The 22100-nt window shown below is 39.5% G+C and overlaps 1 protein-coding gene across 1 annotated transcript in view; it reads left to right on the top strand.

The window, feature by feature from the left end:
* Positions 1–22100, top strand: part of Aldh1a2 (aldehyde dehydrogenase 1 family member A2) — a 77453-nt gene that overhangs the window by 33121 nt on the left and 22232 nt on the right. Inside the window, exons 2-7 of the mRNA XM_075965309.1 lie at positions 4033–4137; positions 4307–4447; positions 6447–6576; positions 12823–12884; positions 14753–14881; positions 15002–15115. Coding sequence (XP_075821424.1) covers positions 4033–4137; positions 4307–4447; positions 6447–6576; positions 12823–12884; positions 14753–14881; positions 15002–15115 — 681 coding nt within the window. The remainder of the gene's footprint in view (positions 1–4032; positions 4138–4306; positions 4448–6446; positions 6577–12822; positions 12885–14752; positions 14882–15001; positions 15116–22100) is intronic.

The raw sequence follows: 22100 nt of genomic DNA, 5'->3' as shown, positions 1-22100 counted from the left end.
CTCTAGGGTCAAGTCTCCTGCCCACCCTAAAGTGGGTCCCTTAACTAAGAATTGTGGTTCCGTGCTCCCCTATCCAACCTTCCTTTATCCCGATCCTCTTGTTTCCCCAAGTCCACCCTCCTTCCCTTCTACCTTTTCTCTCCCCATCTCCCCTAACCCCCATCCCACCCCACCCCCAAGATCCCACTTTTCCCCCCGGCAATTTTGTCTACTTCCCTTATCCAAGAGGATAACTATATGTTTTTCCTTGGGTTCACCTTCTTACTTAGCTTCTTTAGATTCGCCTATTGTAGACTCCGTGAACCCTATTTATGGCTAGAAACCAATTATGAGTGAGTACATCCCATGTTCGTCTTTTTGGGCCTGGGATACCTCACTCAGGATAGTGTTTTCTATTTCCATCCATTTGCATGCAAAATTCGAGATGAATATCTTAAATGTCACCATAGAACCTTCATCCAGCAACTGATAGAAACAGAGGCAGAGCCCTGCAGCAGAGCCCTGGGCTGAGCTCCCAAAATCCAGCTGAAGAGTGGGAGGAGTGAGAATACGAGCAAAGATGACAAGACCATAATGGGTTCACCTTCTGAAACAGTTTATGGGAGTTAATGGGAGCTCACCAACTCCAGCCAAACAGGGAAGGAAACATTATAGCTTCAAACTAGTCCCTCTGAATGTGGGTGACAGTTGTATGGCTGGGGCAGTCTGTGGGGCCACTGGCAGTGGCACCAGGATTTGTTCCTACTGCTTATACTGGGTTTTTGAGAACCTATTCTCTTTGGATGGATATCTTTCTCAGCCTAGATATAGTAGGGAGGGCCTTGGACCTTACCCCAAAGCAATGTGCTTTACTCTTTCTGAGGAGTGGGTGGGGTGGGGTGGGGGATAGATGGAGGGAATGGGAGGAGGGGAGGGGTTGGGAACTGGGATTTGTATGTAAAATGAAAAAAAGATAGTTTTTCTTTTTTAAAAATTAATTAAATTAAATTTAAAAATGAAACTATCTAGTTTTCCACCATTAAATGTACTGATGGTTCTACATTTTATATAAATGTTCTTTATTAAGTTGAGGACATTTTCTCGGCCCATATTTTGTTGAGGGGTGTTTTGTCTTGAGACAAAAGATTTTGCCAAGTTTTTTTTGATACAACTTATCATCATGGGAGGTTGAAACAGACATCTCAATTATCACAGTATGAACAGATAAATGTTGACTATGAAGATGACCGAACAACTATTACACAAGATCAGGATGAGAGTCACAAGTAGAGAGCTGCCTCTAATAATTAGTATGCCAGGACAAGAGGCAGAAAGAAGAAGCATTAGAATAGATGAATGAAAAAGCCAGCCAGTGGCTATTCCTAGTAACAGTGGAGGCCCAGCTGGAGGCAGGACCAGAAAGAAGCACTTAGGTAGTTTTGCTGATACTGCTAACAGTCTAGTGCTTGAGTGGTGGGTTCATACTGTTCCAGTAGGATAGATATTAACTTGTGTTTTTGTTATACATATCCTTTTGTATAAAGTACAACAGAATATAATAAAAATCTGTTTCCCAAATAAAGTCTTCCCTTTTCAGTATGTTTGAGATTTTATCTTGGTGTAGAGGTCTTTCTAATCTTATCTGTAAAAAATGTTAGACAGTGATTCATGTCACCTCCTAACAGACATTCCATTCTAGTAACTTTAGTAGACATCCAGTATGTCTACTAATACCAACAACAACCCATAAAACATCAATGAGACAGCTTCTCACAACCATGAAAAGAAAGTTAGCGTACACGAGTTAATTTGTCCCATCCTCTTAGGAACCTGAAAAGGGCATGTTCCTTATTTTATGGGCCATCTGTTTCTTCTGCCTTCACTTGCATCACAGAATTATGTTAAAAGTGAATGCTTAGCCAGGCAGTAGTGGCACACACCTTTAATCCCAGCATTTGGGAGGCAGAAGCAGGCAGATCTCTGAGTTCGAGGCCAGCCTGGTCTACAGAGTGAGTTCCAGGACAGCCAGAACTACAAAGAAAAAACCTGTCTCAAAAAAACCAAAAAGCGAATGCTTGTACATTTACAAAGAAATTAAGTGATAGACAGGGAGTCATTATCTTTTCTATTTTGAAAGCCCTCTGAAGTGGGAAAGTCCACAGCTTTCCTTACATCCACCTTGAAATCCATCACACCATAAAGCAGAATTTCCTACTTTTAACAAGACTTTAAGTTGAAATAACATGGAAACCTTAAATTAAGCATTTTTGGTAACATGGGTCCATATTTTAAGTTAGACTTATTTTATTTTCCACAAATCCACATTTAAAGGATGCTTTAGAAAAAGGAAGGTGTTGTGTCATTTATTTCTTCATTCAGAATATTTGTTTTGAAATTATACAGTAAAAGAAGGCACTAATCAAGGACTTGTAACTGTTCAATATTTTTCTTTTAAAATTATTTCAGATCAAAAGAATTTGAAAAACTAGTGTTAAATCTTTGCCCAGATCCTCTATATTAGAGACTCCTAGTTAAAGTTTTCACTAGATAGCCCCTTAAATCATCACTGAAATACAAAGTGTGCCCGTGTCTGTGCCTCCACCTTCTGTCTTACAATTGTGAAGTATCTTTCTCTGTTCATTTCCCTCTATCCCTTGATAAAGAAATTTAATTCTGAATTCTTAACTGTGTTAATAAAATCTCAAAAATATATGACTAAGGTGATATCTCTGAAGTGTTTTCTAGCTTCTTGAAATATCTGACTGTAGTCAGTGTAACTAGAAAACTGAAGGGTAGTACGCTCATGGTGACTTACTCATTTCTATACAACCCCATGATGTCACTGCTTCTTTATTTTTGTTTTTAAAGCCTTAACTGGAACTCTTTGGTGAATGGTATTAAAATCAATCCTAAAGTAATGAACTAGTACAGTGTTTCAAGATCCAGGGAAAGGGAGATGACTTTAAATTCCTCTTATAAATTTGTTAAATATTTTTAAAGTGATGAATGGATCTAGAAGTGCCAATAGGAAGAAAGTTAGTTTTATTCTATTGAAATATAAGTAATTATTTTGCTAGTGGGTAAAGGCATTATCTGCCAAGCCTGACTATCTGAGTTTGATCCCTAGAACCTACATAGTGGAAAGAGACCACAGACCCCCATAGGTTGTCCTCTGATCTCCACACACGTACCACAGTGGGCACCCATATATCCCCAAATGCATAGGCACGAAAATAAACAAATGTAAAATATTTTGAAGTAATTTTCTATTTGATCTTTAGAAAACTTCCAAGAAATGAAGTCATGCAATCTTAGAAATATACTCCACAAGAAAATTTAAAAACTAAACTTGAATCTGGTAACAGAGTTGTTATTTGAAAAACTAAGGAATGGGACACCTTGACGGGCTCTTTAAAATCCTTTCAAATGTAAGAAAACCATGCCTCTAATAAAAATCTTAGCTTGAAAGTTCTAGAAACTCTTTGGTTTTGCTAACATGTGTGGCTTATGACTTGTTTAACTCGGTAGTTACACTAGGTAACACAATTAATTCTTAATTCAAGAACTGACTATAATTAGGGAAATGATTTTTCCAGACATATTCAGGTTCCTTAAATATTCCCTAAGTCTTGCAAGAGAGAAACAGATTTGAAAGTTTTAGTGATTATCTCTTTAACCCAGGGTTTTACCCCATAGATAATGACCAGAAATTGAACTACCAATACTGTTAACCTTGGTGTGGGATCATATATACAAGATGCTCTGTCTTTCTTTGTTTATTGGTGGATGGACACTTTAATTGGTCAGATGTTCACTGAAGTTAAGATTCTTACTTTATCTTTGGATGAAGCAACTGATATGAGAAGATACTCCTGCATTAGGAGTGAGGCTGGACTTGGCACTGTTTTGAATGTCTTTCAACACCAGATTCTATATGTCTGTACCAATAGGTGTATAGAACTGGTATTGCTATGATGCCTCCATACTGCTGAACCATTGACGGGCTTCTGATCTCCCATATCTCATATCCCATTTTGTTGTGTCGTTCTGTAGATCTTTATTAACAATGAATGGCAGAACTCAGAGAGTGGGAGAGTGTTCCCTGTCTGCAATCCAGCCACAGGAGAACAAGTGTGTGAAGTTCAAGAAGCAGACAAGGTAAGTGTTGCTTCGAAGATTCCCTGTGGAATAACCACCAGTAACAGCAAAACAACGGACATGTGTGCTAGATGCTACATTTAGGTGCAAGCATCGCTTCTTTGATGACAGCAGGTATTTTTTCTGTATTGAGTGTTTCTCTTAATTGAGCCTCTTCTTTAATTCACAGGTGGATATAGACAAGGCAGTGCAGGCAGCCCGCCTGGCCTTCTCTCTTGGTTCAGTGTGGAGAAGGATGGATGCTTCTGAGAGAGGACGTCTGTTGGACAAGCTTGCAGACTTGGTGGAACGGGACAGGGCAGTTCTTGCAGTAAGTAAACTAAGAAAGCAGCTATGTTTCTACTCTAAAATGACCACTCAACTGGAATGTGAAGTGTTGTCGGGTAGGGGAGTAAATGAATTGTGTAGTATGTATATGAAATATGAGAGATCTTTGGGGAGCTCTTCGTGGCAGTTTGAAGGGAAAAAGCCATAGCATTGCATCACTGCTAAGGATCTTCCTTCTCATTTCCTCACACCTCCCACAAGCAAAGCAAAACACATCCACTTGACAAGCAAAACAAAAGCATCAAGAACAGAACCTCCAGGCTGTTTGCAAAAGACAAATGCCAAGCGGCTTTTTTTTTTTTTTTTTTTTTTTTTTTTTTTTTTTTTTGTAAATCAAATAGGAAAAGAAGGATGTGGAGCCTCATGCATTCTACTCCATTTGTTCTACCACTTCCTAGAATTAGGAGAGAGAGTGCCACTTCGTCTCGCTAGAACTATCACACACTCCCAGCACACACAGGATTGTCTTCTGATCTGGTGCTTTTGGTTGTTTCTGCTGTTGTTTTTTTAAAATAAAAGTTACTTTGAGGGCTGAAATGTTTGCTTAGCAGTTAATAGTAAGTACTGCTCTTCCAGAGGACCTGAGTTTGACTCCAGAACCCAGATAGGTAAGCTCATAACTCCCTGAAATTCCAACTCCAGGGAAGCAGACCTCTAGCCTCCACAGGCATCTTTTTTCATGTGCTCATACCCCTCACACACGCCACACACTTCAAGTAAAAAGCAATAGTTTCTAAATAGTTAGTTTCTTGAGAATGAAGACTTTCTGAAATTAAGAACCACTTAGGCATATAGGCAGTGTATGTCAGGGATCCATCCTTGGATGGTCCTCAATTGGTTATGGGCTCCACTTCTTTTCTCTGTGTTTTGTAGACCTTTTTAGCTAACTACATTAGAGAATGCATTGTCTCATTTGTGAACATATAAATGGTCTTAGAAGGACTGGGAAATTATTGACTTTTCTCTTATAAAGTGAGCCAGTGTAGAGTGAAAAGTAGCAGTTAAAAATGAGCTTTGTTTTGTGGAATAAGGAGGGGAACTGTGCTGTCAATAATAGTGTTATTTAACTTCATTAAATGGAAAATATTTCAGGTTTAGTGTTGTCAGTAATCAAACAGTTTTATACCAGTACATGTTATATAATATCCTGTTACAGAGAAACATTACATTATAAATATCCATTTTGTTTATTTCATTGTTAAACTTCTAACAGCCTAGTATGTCTCAGGTGAAAGTAGTCTACTTCATTGTTCCAGTGATCATTGTTTTTGAAACAGACTTAATCAATTTAGGAACATGTCATTAAAATAATGTTTATAATGTAAAGCTGTTTATTATTGCTATTTTTATAAATGGACCAGATACTTTACTCTTAATAGATAATGGTTGTTAACATAAATGTTTACAAAAACCAGTCTTTAAATTGTTAAAAGTCTGGGCTTCCCCAGAGGAGATCTTGTTTATTTGGTGGTAATAAATAAGCTCGCTATGCACCATGAATATTTCACTTCTCAGCAGGGGTCTTGGCAGCTGTGTAGAACATTTTATATCCACATTGAATGCATACAAAACCGACATCCCTGCTTCTCTTTGTGGATTCAAATTACTAGTGCACTCTCAGAAAGTTCCTTCTTCCACTCTGACCATTAATATAACTGAAGGTGGTTTGACAAGCAGAGCATTTCTTTATCATCAATTAAAGAAGCGTTGTGTTTATATATCTGGACAGTGGACAAGGAAAACACAGGCACAAGAACAGCACGTGTATGTCCATTGTGGTCTTTTACTAGTAACTCAAGCAAGTCTGTTAGGACGGGACACCTTCCTGTTTGGGAAAGTGGAGTTGAACGAGTGTGCATCACCAGTCATGTCTAGCCCTCTTCTCTCTATTCTTTGTTTCTTCTTCTGTAGAATTAGACTCACTACAGTGTATTACTGCAAAGTTCTGAGGACTTAACTCTTCTCTGTTTCTTTTCCTACAGACCATGGAATCTCTAAATGGTGGCAAGCCATTCCTGCAAGCTTTTTACATCGATCTGCAGGGAGTCATCAAAACCCTGCGATATTATGCAGGCTGGGCTGATAAAATTCATGGAATGACCATTCCTGTAGGTATGTGAAACATGAGTGTATCAAAGAGGAAAATGTGGAGCTCTGCCGGAAATACTTCTCCAAACACAAAGAGCAGCCAGATGCAATGTAGATATGAGACACTTGTGGCAGCTTAAACTGAGCATAGGGCCAAACAGATTATGTCACTAACCCTGACAATGTCCCTCTTTATGTGTATAGATATAAGCGTGGAGAGCCACTTAAATCAATTTATCAGTCAGCTAGGGAATAGCATACAGGGATTAGCTGCTAAGAGCTAGGTTAGATCCTCAGGATTGAAGTGTGTGGAGCAGAGGGGCATTCGGTAGAAGGGGATCTATTTTAGCAACTGGGTGGAATAAATTTTATAGGAAAGAGACCAAATGAAGGGGACATGAGGACTCACCTCATGGTTGTCAGCCTAATAAGACTAAGCTAGGGGGCTCCTGAGGGGAAACTAGGTAAGAGAGGTCATAATTACTTAGATATTTATTCTCAGATTCGTTTATCCCATTCCCATTTGTCCTTTGTAATACCATAATTCAATATCAATTTGATTTCATTGTTTTATTTCTATAGTGAAGTCCAGAATTTAGGAAAGTCATGTGGTCTTTATGTGTTACCTGTGTTTCTCTGCAAAACATCCCCAGTTTTTCTTCACATTATAACACAAGAAATAATGGCTGTTTGCATAGCACCTGAGCATGTTAAGTCTTCTTTTACTTTTAGGGTAGAACTGTGATTCTGTAAAACAAACACTAATGAAATAGTGTATACCTAATGAGATGCTAAGAATTTAGTGTCTTAGCAAGGTCACTTAACCAGTAAATTTCAGGTCTACTAACAAAAATGTGTGTGTACTTTGAATATAAATGAGCAGTCAGGTGTAGAGATCAAGTATCTACCTTGTTTGCCTTCTAGAAGGACTTGGGAAGTAGAGAAGAGATGATCTTTTTTTTGAACCTTCAACAAGATGCCATTTCCTCTTACTTTGGAATTTTGCTCACCACCCTCTATTTCATCTCACTCAAGACCCACAATTAGCTGCTATTGTTTGATTCGAAAGGGCTCTGGTGCTGATTTCTTTATAACACTATCCATTATTCCCTGGCCCAGCACTCAGTAGAGCCATTCTCTCTGATCATAAATCCTGTGCTTTAACCCTCCTGTGGCAACTCCTACTTATGATGATTAATAATAATCATTAATTCGATTTATTGGATACTTTTCTTTTGTTCATTTTTTTTTATCTATTCTGCTGTAGCAGCCCTGAGAAGTATAATTTCCTCCTTTTGATCTTTGTGACTCAAATCAAGAGTTCTCTGTTCCTTCCCTGCTCTTTCTTCCCTGTGATCGGAATCAAACTTATTTATAGTTTGCTAAGAGTGAAAGAGCAGTTGTGGTGCCCTACTTTCCTCTGAATGACTGTTATTTTATTGATTTTATAGTAAGTAGGAAAACAGGATCCATACTTTAAGCTGAATTTTGTTACAAAATGGCTTTATGATATGCCAACATATAGTGAAGGTTAAAAACTACCTGGGTCCTATGTAGCTATTTATCTGTTTCAACTTTACTCCAGTTTTACCTGTTAAACTGAAGACTGAGCTAAAAATGCAGATAATGATCAGACGCAAAGCTTTTGTCTTCAATCAGCTCATTCTGGTACTGTCAATAATAGTGAATGCATGGGTGAAATCTGAAATTCTATTTAATCATAACGAGAGTGAGGGCTGTTTGCTGAATTCACTTGATGAGAACCAGGGTAGTTATAGGAGCTGAATGGATGGTGGCAGGAAGCTGTGGGGTCAGCTCTTCATAAGGAACCTCTTGAAGACACTGCAGAGAACCCAGGGGACCCATAAGACTGATCTCACTTTATAGGCACAGGAATCAATTGCAGAAGAGAAAACTAACTTATTTTCAAGACTGTGTAATGAAATAGTGATAGAGCTGAAATCTATTAATGGAAGACACAGGAACAATCTACCGGTAGACTCCTGGAAGGAACAGTGTTAGTGCCACTTTATGCTAATGTCAAGTTTCATTGTGTGAATGAACACCCACAGAATCTGTCACTGTGGCAAAATGCTCAGACAGGTCTGCATGGTGCTTACATACACTGGAATCTACTAGGATGCAGATGTTTTTGGTCTAAATGTTAACTACTTGGATTAGTTAAAAAGTTGTTATCTTCTCCAGAGTAATTCTAATGCAATCAAAGGCCCTAGCCCTGAGCTGTACCCTCAAGCCCAGATTAATTCTGTGTGAACGTTAGAGATAGGAAGATGGTGCCCACTCACTGAATTATGCTATAGATACTTGTGTTGCCAAAGAACTCATTTTATTGATCCTGGCTATAGAAGACTCACTACAGCCATTGGTTGTTATCAGGAACTTGAGATTCATACCACAAATCTCACTTCTGACACATGAAGATTTTTTTTGGCTATAATTACATCATTAGACTTTATTTTATGTGCAGGATGTACCAGAATATGAGAATAAAAGCTACATTAAAAATTTTAAAGCATTTATAGTCTCTGATTTTAAAAGTAATGTTTGCCTTGAAGGAATTACCCAAATATTTAAACTTTTAATTAACTAAATATTACAATCTCTCTGTCTTCATCTCTCTGTCTCTATCTCTCTGTCTGTCTCTCCCTTCTCCCCTATATAATTTTATCAAATTCCCAACAAAGAACATAGGGAAGTGGCTTAATTTTCACAAATATCAGAGAGACTTATTCTGTACTTGCCTCTGGGACAAAGTCTTTTCCTAATGTACCTACTGTGTGTGCATACTCAGCAGACACTAATGCACTGTTCAACCAGTGTCATAGCACAATATCTAACTGGAAGGTTCTTACATTCTTCACGACCCGAGGATTCAGAATCTATTCACAAAATCACAAGGTGCTTTGTTTGAACATTGAAGTGTGAGAGGCACCATACAACATCTAGACAGCATGGGTAGCCTGCAAAACTAGTTCCATACAGTAGTAAGTGAGTAGACTTGTTTTATTTTATTTCTAAGATTTAAAGAATGTGGGAAGAAAAATGTTACTAATCCTTGAAACTTGTCTCTTGATAATTTTCCTCGAAATGAGGCCAGCAAGTAACTCTGTGTTCATTGTTAAGGAACGAGCCAACCTGGCGAATCAAACAATTGATAGGCCTAGTGATGCTGGGAAAGATTGGCTCCCAGAGGACTGGCTCCTGGTGACCCTAATATAGATACTTGGGGGACTTGTAGCAGGGTCCTGATAACTGTGAAGGGCCTCTAAGTGCCCTCAGTCCTCCCCAGGAGGCCTAGTAGAAGGTATATCTCTCATGTTTTCCAGAAATCACAGCTGTCTAATTGGGGGTGTCCTTTGGACATATAGGAGCACCCATTGCATTCACAGGGCACAGGGCCCCAATTCAATGTTTTCTTGAGAAAAGTTCAAGATCCAAGATACCCCGTGTGTCTTTATTTAGGACTTAGTGAAGTCATTTGTGAGGACTGGAAGAGTCAGTACCCTCTCTGTACCAACCTTTAGCTCCATGTCTATCAAATCTATGAACAGATTATTAGGTACATTTTATCCTCTATAACTCAGTTTCTCTTAAGACACAATTATCAGGTCAAGTTACTCCCCATAAGATCAGCTTCTAAAGCTATTGTTTACATTTTCCTTTCCTTACTTTCATTTTTCAGTAGCTTTCAACATTACCTGATACCTTTACAACCTTGCATGTGGAGGCTGGAGATGGGAAACCTATGATCCCTGTGTTGTGCTCACGTGGATGGCTGATGAATTTGCTCTGAACCACCCGTTTCCTTCAGTTGTGCTAAAATAAACATCGAGTTCTTCAGTTCATCTTCCCTTTACTTCCTGCAGTAATCTGTCCTCATCTCAATGATCGACACCGCCCTCCAAATCAGTGTTTTGTATTCAGCCACTTGAGTGCATCACCTTAGCTAAATTATCGTTTAGTATTTCCTTGCCAATTGAATTTTATATAGTAGTCATCAGTATTGTTGCTCCTCATGGAAACCCTTTCTAGAGAGTGCAGTAGTGACTTGTCCTCGCACAGCTGATGGTATCTTTTCAGAAGATTCACGACTTGTCTCATACAGAGGTGGAATAGTTTAGCTGATTTTTCTTTTTCTTCCTCCTCATCTTCTTCTCTATGTGTGTGTGCGCACACGCACGTGTGTGTGTGTGTGTGTGTGTGTGTGTGTGTGTGTGTGCACGTGTGTGTTTGAGACAGGGATTCTCTGTGTAATAACCCTAGTTGTCCTGGAGCTAACTCTGTATACCAGTCTGGCCTTGAACTCATAGAGATCCTCCTGCCTCTGCCTTCTGAGTGCTAGGATTAAAGGTGTGCGCCAACACTGCCCTGCAGTCAAGTTGAACTTTAAAGTACCACTTGGAGTAAATATTGCCATCCTATGGATAGTTTCTGCATACCAGCTCCCTGTCCCACCTACACAAAGCCTGCCTGCCTTTCTTTCCTTCATTGAAGATAGTATCTGTTAAAGAAGCCCAGGAGACAAGGTGAAGATTACTGCACAATACTGTGGCAGTGACCAGTTACCTTGATAGTCACAGTGTTCCTCAAAACACCTAAAATAATGAAGGCCCCCAAAGAAAAAGAGCTAAGGTTTTAAATTTGAAGAAAAAATTGAAAATGGTTAGTATTTTCACCCTTAAATATCATTAAACATAGCGAACAGAATCAAAATTAGAACAATTTGCCATTCTCCAGCTTTCAGATTGGCTAAAATTCAAATATTCAGAAAACCAATTAAAGAGTAGAAACTAATGTTGTTATAACTTTTATAAAAGATGATTTGGCAACATTTAATAAAGCATTAAAGACACATATACTTTAATCAAGAACTCCCAAAGATATACTAAGATACATTAAGTGTTATCCTTTGCATTGTCTACAGCAAGTAGTAAGGAGTATGCAGAAAGCCACCTGATGGCCCTCAGAAGAGTTCACAGCAGTCCTGTTATTGAGCCCAGGACTGAGTTGCAGTTTGCTTTACATGAGAAAGGAGAGGGGGAGACAATAGCTTGATTACCCTTGTGTGAGAGGCTCCACATAAACTTCCCTGTAAGTGAAAGTTCCTTGGAGAAATGAAGGCCATAGATAGCAGCTAATCTGTAGAAGGACTAGAGATCAGGGAAGGGTGGGGGTGGGAAGGTGGGGGAAGGGGAGGAGCAAAAAGAGACTTTATTTAAAAAAAACATAATTTTGAACTTAGGTAAAACAAGCCTGGGTGATAAACGTCAGTGGTTAAGAAGTGCTGAGAGACAAAGATCAACAACTTAATGAGTCATTTATCTTTGTCTCACCCGCACCCTCCTGTTCCCACCTTCATCCCCAGCTCCCATAGGGAGGCTTCCCTGAGTATTAGCTGTAGCTTCACTCTCCTTGGGGACTGAGGGCACTGCTTTTGACAGACAAACCACTTGTGGAGTGACCAGAGGCCAGCATCAGAAGCGGAAACAAAGATGTGGTTCAATTAGCTTTTTAAACGTACCCAGAAAAAAGCAACAGCATTTTTCTAAAGAATTTGGTTTGGGCTTCCTAGATCATTATTCGAACTGCCTAGTATTCCTACAAGATAATCAAGGCTGGCCAGTGTCTCCAGCTATTCCTCCAAGCCCCTAACCTACAAGGGCACTCTCTTGTCCTGCTTCACTGAGGTGGAACTTTGGACATGCCAGTGTTCTCAGGACCCAGGTTGTGACTGTGACAACTGCATTGCGTGAGAGGGAATATATCTTACTTTCCTTCCTCACACTTTCCAGGTGCCCGGAATGAAAAATGTTCTCAATAGCATTTTACTTAGTGGCTTTTAATTTTGAAAAATACCCAATGAACTGTTTAAAAGCTTGAGGTACCTTAGCATTTAAATCTGCTTAACTATTCTATATGTGTTAGTATTTAACATAAAATTGAGTTTTTAATGTGTTCCAGTTTTAAGGTTTCTCTTTCATGACTGCTTTGCCTATCATAAGTTTGTATCATTTTGTCATAAATGTCCTCTCATCTGGCATTCTGTCCAGGTGGTAGGTTTATGTGTAGCCACCCCCACACAAACACATACCAAATACCAGCTTTGGTGTGTGGCGAGTAGTATGTGCTTCAACTTCATTTCTGGTTTTCACTGAAGGACCTAAGTTTAGGGAGGACCTAAGTCCTCCCTCTGAATTTTTCCCCTGACAGAAACTGTTTTGTGGAGTGATCATGCTTCTTGTTTTCCAGATGGAGACTATTTTACTTTCACGAGACATGAGCCCATTGGAGTGTGTGGACAGATCATCCCAGTGAGTGTATCTTCTCACACTTCATATTTATTTTCATTTGACCCAGTTCTCTTAAAGACACATAAAACATGGTCCTTGGTGATGTGTGTTTTCCATTACTGGGAAGAAGAACTCGAGCTCATGTTGTTGATATATTTCTAACAGCCTCTCTGTAAATGCTTATTTGAACAGGTGAATAGTGGTTTAGGCCTATTACCAAGAGTTGAGTTCTCAAGTCACGAATTCTCCTGATAAAAATAAGCAAAGCAAAGTACAGTGTATGAATAACCCACCCTTGGCTATGAATGTCTATCTGTTTATGGGAAATTAATGCGGGCTTGTATTTGCTTGTTTGTGTTTCTCTTGCCAGCATATTGTTTTATATGGTCTCTTAATCCCTTTCTTCCCACTGTCTGTTTTCACAAGAATCTAGAGAAAAGATGCTCCAGAAGACACAGCAGTACAGTTAACATCACAATCAAAATTGAAACCATTCCCTGCTGTTTTCTGTCTTGTAAAGAAAAATAGATGCAGTGACTAGTGTTTGGCTTGGAACACTAAACACTGTCCTTCGCTCTCTCCCATACACGCCCTTGGCACAATACAAGGCGTCACCCAAGCTTCTAACAGTACTGGCTCATAGTTCCAACTGGGATTTCAATAGGGAGGAGGACAGGGGGTGCTGACATTAAATTCTCAGTATAGATAAGACAAGAAGTTTTCTTTTGCAAAACAGAGGAAAGACTCAAAGATAACGTTTGAATTTGGGACCAAAGATTTTTAGGGGCTTATTAATATTTGTTAAATGATCAATAAACTCTGGTTTATTTGTGACTTTCATTAGAGAATGAAGAAAGGAGGGACGCCCCCCCCCCCGTGTCTGCCACCTTCTCTGTAAGCATCCTCAGAGCGGCAGCTTCCCTCACAAGACAAGAACGCCTGTCAGCTCCTCCCTCAATTACTGCCTCCAAGATTTACACACTGTAGATGGAATTAAAACATCACCAAGGACTCCTAAGTTTATAAACAACTAAGGAGGAAAGAAATTGGGTGTTTGGTGAAGGCAAGACACTTGTATATTTTTGCAGCTTGCTAGAGCCAGTGAGAATCCTTCAAGCATGGCAGCTGAGGTGCTTCAGGCCCAAACACAGTGTGGTCAGGGGCTGAAACCAAAGGATCAGGAGTGCTGTTTTCTTCGTTAATGATACTTGATAGTTAGGAGTCCATGCCTGAGCTTATGACCACACAAGCTTAATATTTAAAATCAGTTTATATCATGTTAATCCCCACGTTCACATATTCATAAAAATACTTTAGTTTGGTTTCTGTAGGTGTATTTTGCAGTAGGAAGGAGGCTGATAAAATTTTTGTATACTCATTGATAATTACATTTTCTACAATTTATAATTGTACATTTATGACAATACATACAAAAATGCCACATTGAAGTTCACATTGTCTCAAAAATAATTGACAGCTAGAATTTTAGTTTCTAGTTCTTATACATGAAGTATTTTCATACCTGTGTGAAAATATTGGCATAAAAATCCTAAATTTAGGGGAAAATTTACATATTAAAATTCAGGAACAATGCTCAATTTTAAAAATATATAAACAAAATAAAATGTAAAGCTAAAAAATCATTGGAAATGACTCCCTACTCCCTTTCAATATGAGGTTTCTTTAGGTGGATGGTTGGGGTGTACCATGTTGAACACAGAGAAAGAGATTTTCAAGGCCAGAGCCTAAATGTCATCAGAACCAAGGTCTGCACTTGGCAGTGGAGAGGATTTACGTTCAGGATGATTTTCAAAATCTGTGACGTCACAGCTTGGAAATTAAAGGAATGAAGGAACTTCCCCCCCTTTAACCTTGCTTTTCCCTTCCAGTGGAACTTCCCCCTGCTGATGTTCACCTGGAAAATTGCTCCCGCGCTGTGCTGCGGGAACACAGTGGTTATCAAGCCGGCAGAGCAGACACCACTCAGCGCACTGTACATGGGAGCCCTCATCAAGGAGGTAGGAAAAACTGACCTCAGGGGGTTTCCTCACCTCCTTCTTGTGGAACCTGTGAAGCAGAGCCTAGCTGACATGAAAGGGGATGCTCACACACACCGCCCTCCCATTTGTGTTTCTTAGGCTGGCTTTCCACCTGGCGTCGTCAATATTCTGCCAGGGTATGGACCAACAGCAGGGGCAGCAATAGCATCTCATATTGGCATAGACAAGATTGCGTTTACAGGCTCTACTGAGGTAAGTACCCGGGAAACTGCTGAGGGACAGTCCCGTGAGTGAGTAAAGGGGTTTATCAGAAATGCAGGTGTAGCGGTGCACATTTGTGATCTCAGCACTGGGGAGGCAGAGATGGCAGATCTCTGGGGTTGCTTGCCAGCAATCCTGGTCTACTTGGAAAGTTTAAGGAAAGGGAAGGGGCTCTGCCTCAAAAAAACAAAAAAGCTATTGCTTCTGAGGAATGACAGACACCTGAGGTTGTCCTCTGGTGCACATGTGTGTGTACATACATATACACAATAAATACCTAAATTAAATGCTGAAAATAGTGCCATAGGCTCAACACCCAACAGTGAGCATCCCAGCCCCGGAAGGGGCAACACCAGTCTCGATTATAGAACAACAGTGAGTGTGAAAGCAGAGGTGCACACTGACTTTGGTGACTCGGTGTGAAACTACCTCAGAGGCTCCGGACATTACTTTTAGTCAGGAATGTGAAACAGAACAAGGAGAGCAGCTGGAAATCTGAACTAGCCTCGTGGAGAATACAGGGACAACCTTCCCTTCTTTCCCTTTCACCAGGTCTGTAGATACAAGTGGCAACTGACTGCCTTCTATGCCATAGGGAAGCCACAGAGCAGAGGTCAGCCCAGCTTTCTGTGAAAGGCCAGGTACTGAGTGCTGGAGACTTTGCAAGCCATATATGTTCTCCATTGCATACTCCACTATGCCAAACTGGTGCCAAGCATGCCTGATATAAATAAACTAATGAGTGAGGCTGTGTACAAGTAAAACTTTTTTCATAGATGCTGAAATTTGAATTCTGTGTCATTTTTGTGCATCAAAATATCTTATTTTTTCTAGATAGTGAAAATGTAAAGACTTTTTTAATCTAGTAAGTCATATCAAAAATAGTAAGGCAAATATGAGTTGTGGTTATGGATCCCTGATTGTGACAAACCTGCTATTCCATCATGTCTTTGATTCAGGTTCAGATGATAAAAGAGTTCTCAAACGTTGTTAGAAACTAGGTGCTACAGAGTGCCTGCATCTGGTTAGGATAATGGCACTAGAAATGTTGTTCTCATTCCTGTTCTGTGAGCCTGCACTGTTCCAGAGCAACAGGTATCCTTGTTGGAACCTCGTGGCTGACAGCCACACTGAATGTGAGATATCTTCAGGGCTGCAATGTTGCAACCTAGTAGGAAGAATGAGAGCTGTGTCTGTCAGTTAGAGTGGGAAATGGAAAAGAAACAAATGGGTTTAGTAGCATTTTAATACCATATTTATAAAACATTATTTTGGCCTATCACTATACAATTAGTGACTCCCTATTTTACATTCTTCTCCCTGTGAAGTCTTTGAGCTCTGGTGTATGATTTACACTTACAACACAGCCCAGTGTCATTATGCACGTTGCAAGTGTTCCATAGCCACATGTGCCTGATGGCCAGCATATCTGACAGCAGGTCTAGAAGCTTCTTAAGGTCAGGTGATGCAAAGTTAATGGTATTTAGTTAAAATGGACTCTTACTGATTTTATATTAGATTAATAGATTTGAATGATAATTTACAGTTAAAAGTGACTGAATTTTATATTTGTCAAGAGTTTATATTGTTTTTAAACTTTCATTTGACTTGTCTTGCTATCATAACTTTGCAATGTATGAAACATACATACAAAGCAAAATGTGGACGTAAAAGGGAAGTATTCTTCCTGGGTGCACTGAGTCTGTTGCTTTTAAAGTATTTGCTAAAGACTAGATGCTAAAGAACACCTGCATCCAATTAGGACCAGACGAGAAAGCAGTATCTACAAAACAAGCCATTGGAAAGAATTCTGAATTAAAAACTGAGGGAAAAATACAGGCAGCCCTTTTAACAGAATCACAAGAAACCTACATCTTTATCCCATATGACTATGGTGGCAAAAATTCTGAATAAAACACTTCCAAACAAAATGAAGCAGGATCTACAAAGGATTATATGCCACAGCCAAATACAAATTTTTCCAGGAGTAAAAGGTTAGATTGCTATAGAAAAACAATCAATTTAACACTCCGGATTAGTAGGATGAAAGACAAAAGCCACGTGATCATCGCAGTAGACATATAAGAGCACTTGACAAAAGTCTACCCGACACAGAGACTTATGCACAACTGTTTATGACATTATTCTTTGAAGTAGAGACAACCCAAATGTCTATCAAATGATGAGTTGACAAAATGTAATATATCCTCAGATGGTATATTATTCAATAATTAAAATGGAAAGAAACATACATAGCATGAGTCAATTGTGTAGACATGAAACTTAAAGAATTCAGTAATGTCAAGCTATGTCATTATTTTATGATCATACTTAACTGACAAGTGTCTAGGAGAGGCAAATGTACAGAGGCAAAGCAGATTAGTGATTTCCAGGGGCTAAGATGAGTGACCAAGTGGATATAGAATTTCTTGTGCTAGTGTTGTATGGTATAAAACAGTGGAACCCTTCCTAATGCTTCAGCCGTTTAGTACAGATCCTCATGTTGTGGTGATCCCACACCATAAAACTATTTAATTGCTACTTAGTAATTGCAATTTTGCTACTGTTATAATTGTAATGCAATAATCTAATATGCAGGATATCTGATTTGTGACCCCTGTGAAAGGATCTTTAGACCCCAAAAGGGCTTGTTACTCACCGGTTGAGAACCACTGATATAAAACAAGGACCAGTGGATTCTCCCAGACAAGGGTGAGGACCTTTCTTTCTCACTGTGTGCTCTTGGCCTCCTTCCTGTCTTCATGTTCATGTTTGGCAGGCCTGTAGTAATTCTACACAGGCTTATTTGTGGTTGGGACAACACATGTGAAAGGTCTATCCTTATTGCTTGGCACGTTGAAAGATTTCAGTAAACACTAGTTGAGTATGAAACTTCCATCTGCACAGAATGTCTGTTGCAGGCTGATTCCCACTCTCCCCTGGCAGCTTCACCCTCCTTGTATTTGTTTTGTGGCTTTCATAAATAGTTTACAGATATTTTTGGCTTCTCGTAAGCAGTGTATGTTTCATGTTTTAGAAAATTGACCAAGTGCTAGCTTGCATGATAAGCTCTTTTTAAACCTTTTAGGTTAATTAGTGGACAACCTAGAATGGAGCCCAGGAAAAGAGTTTGGTACCCATTGAAAAATTCAGTTAAGATTCCTTGCTGTGGTCTAGAGTAGGGGCTACTCTTTGAACCAGGGTTTGCCAAAATGAAATTCTGTGGCAGGGAGGACTTACAAAGAATATGTAATGTAGATATTGCTTTCAGCAGTTGTTCAGGAACACCTCACTATGGTGCTAGTGGGGACTCATTCAAATTCAGGTTCCGGAACTTCTCCCCAGAGCTTCTAGCTTAAGCTGGCATTGGCAGTGAGTCTGGGAATCCGCGTTTTAATAAGCTTTTCTAAGAACTCTTCACCCATAGTCAAGAATCAGTGGTTTACTTGGTTTGGATTAGTTGGGTCCCACTCCACAACCACTTAGAACTTCACAATGCTGAGTGTGTTAATTTGTGCTGAAACAAGACTTGTATACACTAGAAGACCACCCACATTGTCTTCTAGACCCACAGTTTCACTGTAGCCATTCTAACAGCTCTTCCCGGCTGACCCATGCTGCTCAGCAAGCTCTAGTGAGCTTCAGTTCTGTGACGCCTGACTCTTGTTTGGAGTAAAGACCTTAAATGTTGCCTCCTTGTGTTCCAGAAATCTCAGGTTATTGGGCACTATATATTTTTGTTTTGTTTCTGTTTTTTACTTCTTTTACTTCTCTTCATTATTCCTTTCAGACTCCGAACACTTTAATTAATTTATCCCAGTGCATCTGTTTTACTGTAAAAGCTATTAAACCATACCTTAACCAGTCACAGAAGTTTAATGTAATCTTCACGTTAGTAGTCTACAAAGGGTATGGCCCAGTTAACCTATACCTTGACATTTTACTTGACTATTGTTACTAATAGATTTATTGAGGCATACTCAAGGTGCAGTAGCTCTCATCTATTTAAAGTGTGCAGCATGGTACAGCAGGCATGTGTAGTCATCTGCCAATGAGAGCGAGAGCCTGACTCCAGAGAGTGCCATGCAGTCAGCTCACGTAGACGCCTTCTCCTATCTTTCCTCCACCCCACTCCCTGTATTGCTGGGTACTTTATGCATTTCGACTAAGTTACTTTCATTTTCTACAGGTTTATGTGAATGGACACACACAGTATCAACAGGTGTTTTCTCTTAGAAAATTAGTTTGAGATTCACTTGTGCTGCTGTATATTTCTACTATTTCTTACTGCTGAACAATATTTCATTTTGTGTATAGATCACAACTTGATTATTCTGTCAACTGTTGATGAACATTTGAGTTGTTTCCCAATTGGGTCTGGTAGAAACATTCTGTGAGCAATTCATGGACAAATATTCCCTGCTTCCTCCCCAACCTGTGTGTGCATGTGTGTATGTGTGTGTGTGCATGCATGAGTGTGTGTATGTGTATGTGTGTGTGTGTGTATAAAGTGTAAAGTACCTAGGGACAGAGTGGCTATGTCATGGCCAGTTAAGGATTTCATACCTTTTCTATTTCTACCTGCAGTAGAAGCACTTCCAGCTCCCGCACATCTTCACCAGCGCTTGATATGGTTAGTCTTTTTAATTTAAGCCATTCCAATAGCTGGATGGTACTAATATCAGTGTTGTTTCACTTAGAATTCTCATCTGTTAAGCTGTTTCTTATATATGTCACCATGCATTGCCTTCAGTGAGGTTTCTTTTAATCTTTGCCCCTTGGGAAGGGGACCATTGTTTTCTTACTTTTGAATTCTCTGAGTTCTTTGTATATTCTGGGTACCAGTTGTTTATACTTTTCAGATCTTTCTCACAGGCTGTGGTCTCTCTATAATTGTCTTACCAGTAGTTTGGAGGAGAACAGTTGCTCCTGAGCTTGATGAGACCCAGTCTAGTAATATTTTCTTCTACAGATCAGGCTTTTGGCATTATGTCTAAGAAACGTTTGCCTGACTTAGAGCTCAAAGGTTGTCTCCTGTTTCTCCTTTGGGGATTTTTGGCTTTGCTTTACATTGAAGTATGTGCACTTTTGAGTTAATTCTTGTGTTTGTTATGAGGTAAAGGTTGGTGTTTTTCTTGATGGTATGAATAGCTGTAGTTACCACCACTTCTTGAAAAGATGCCCTCCTTCACTGGATAACCCTGTGTCTTTCTAAAGCATGAGAGTCCATATTTGTTTGGCTCTTTCGAGACTGTTCTGTTTTGTTTACCTGTGTTTCTATTCACCAACACCACAGGATATGATTTTGATGGCAACAGCTTTATAAAAACAGGAGAAAGTACTCAACAACTAAGCACTCATGCTTTAAAAGTAGAGGTAGTGTATGAGAAAGAGAGATAGAGGGGGTTGTCATTGTTTGAATAAGATAGACCCAATAAAATCATCTATTTGACGTAGTCACCAGGTAGTGGAATTGTCTGAGAGGATTAGAAGGATTTGGCTGTAGCCTTATTGGAGGAGATGTTTTTACTGGGGACAGGCTGTGACGTTTCAAAAGCCCATGCCAGGTTCGGTCTCTTTTTCTCTCTTCCTGCTGCTTACGGATCAAGCTGCAGCTCTCGGCTACTGCTCCAGTGCCATGTATGCTGCCATACTCCCCACCATGATGATAATGGATTAAATCTCTCAAACTTGAAGCTATCCTCAATTAAACTCTTTTGTAAGAGTTGCCTTGAATAGTGTCTCTTCACAGTAGTAGAACACTGGCTGAAACAAGGAGGAAAGCCGGATAGTTTAGTAGAGAATCGGGTATTTCGTTGAAGATGGTTACTGACTCTGTGTTTATAAGAGACTTGTGACATGCTTGACTGATAGGAAAATGTACCGCAGTGAGAACCACACTCCAGTGTGCATGGTTTCAGCTAACTTTTCACTAATAGTGAGCAAGTGGAGGATGCTCACAGGCAAAGCATATAGTCACATGATCTCCAAACCCCTTTTAGTATTTATTCATTCATTTATTCTTTTCGAACTTTGCCGATTACTTGGGAAATCACATAGATTTTTCTAAATCGAACATGTCACTTAAAAGTAGATTTAACCATGGCTTCTGTTAGGATTGCTCCAGGGAGAGGGAAGCTATTGACACACTGCAAAACATTTGCAACAGTCTGAAACAAGAAGCTTAGCTGAAGTGGCTGCTTTCCATTTTACTTTAGCAAAAACCTTCAGTACTCAGATTAAAGATAGGATTAACTTCTCCTTATGCAGCTAAATACGTAAGCAGTACATGTAAATATTTAATAAGTGAGTATGAAAGGCCTCTTATAAACACAGAGTCAATAAACATCTTCAACAAAGTACAGGAAGACAGTTTGCATTTTGCTTGGTACAGTATTATTTTTTCATTCAGTTAGATTAACAAACCATGATTTCGTCATTAGTCAACAAGATAGTAGGGAGACCATCAAAGCAGACTACAGGAAAGTCCTGATTGATCTGTGCCAAGGCAATGTTTGTAGCTAGCAGCTGTGTTACCTCTGATGCTAATTCACACAGTGGGGTTCCCCTTTCATTTCCCCAAGTTGGGTGACTGTCCTGTTATATGATGCAAGCTCATTGCTGCTGCAGCGGCACTGACGAATCAGGTCAGCTCTCTTCTCTCTCTCTGGCCTTATCCCTTATAGGCAGCTTGTGGTCTGGGACAGTTGCAGCTTTTTTTTTTTTATTAAAACAAACCAGCAAAAAGGCCTTTTCCTAAAGTTGTACAAAATCTCATAGTGAATCAAAGGATTGTTTTAGTGAAAAAATACAATGTTGATATGACAAAATGTTCAACTGTACAGGTTTTTAATTTTTAGCTTTCTTTTTTAAATTTCTTAAATCATGAATACCAAAGACTGAGAGGATGTGTGCTTCTGTCTCTTCTGTCTGGGTTGCTCTGGTTTCCACTCTAACTTGCTAAAGCAAGAATTCT

Source organism: Microtus pennsylvanicus, chromosome 3, assembly GCF_037038515.1.
Source record: "Microtus pennsylvanicus isolate mMicPen1 chromosome 3, mMicPen1.hap1, whole genome shotgun sequence".
Taxonomy (NCBI): Eukaryota; Metazoa; Chordata; class Mammalia; order Rodentia; family Cricetidae; genus Microtus; species Microtus pennsylvanicus.
Note: the sequence above shows the minus strand (reverse complement) of the source record. Positions and strands in the feature narration are given on the sequence as shown.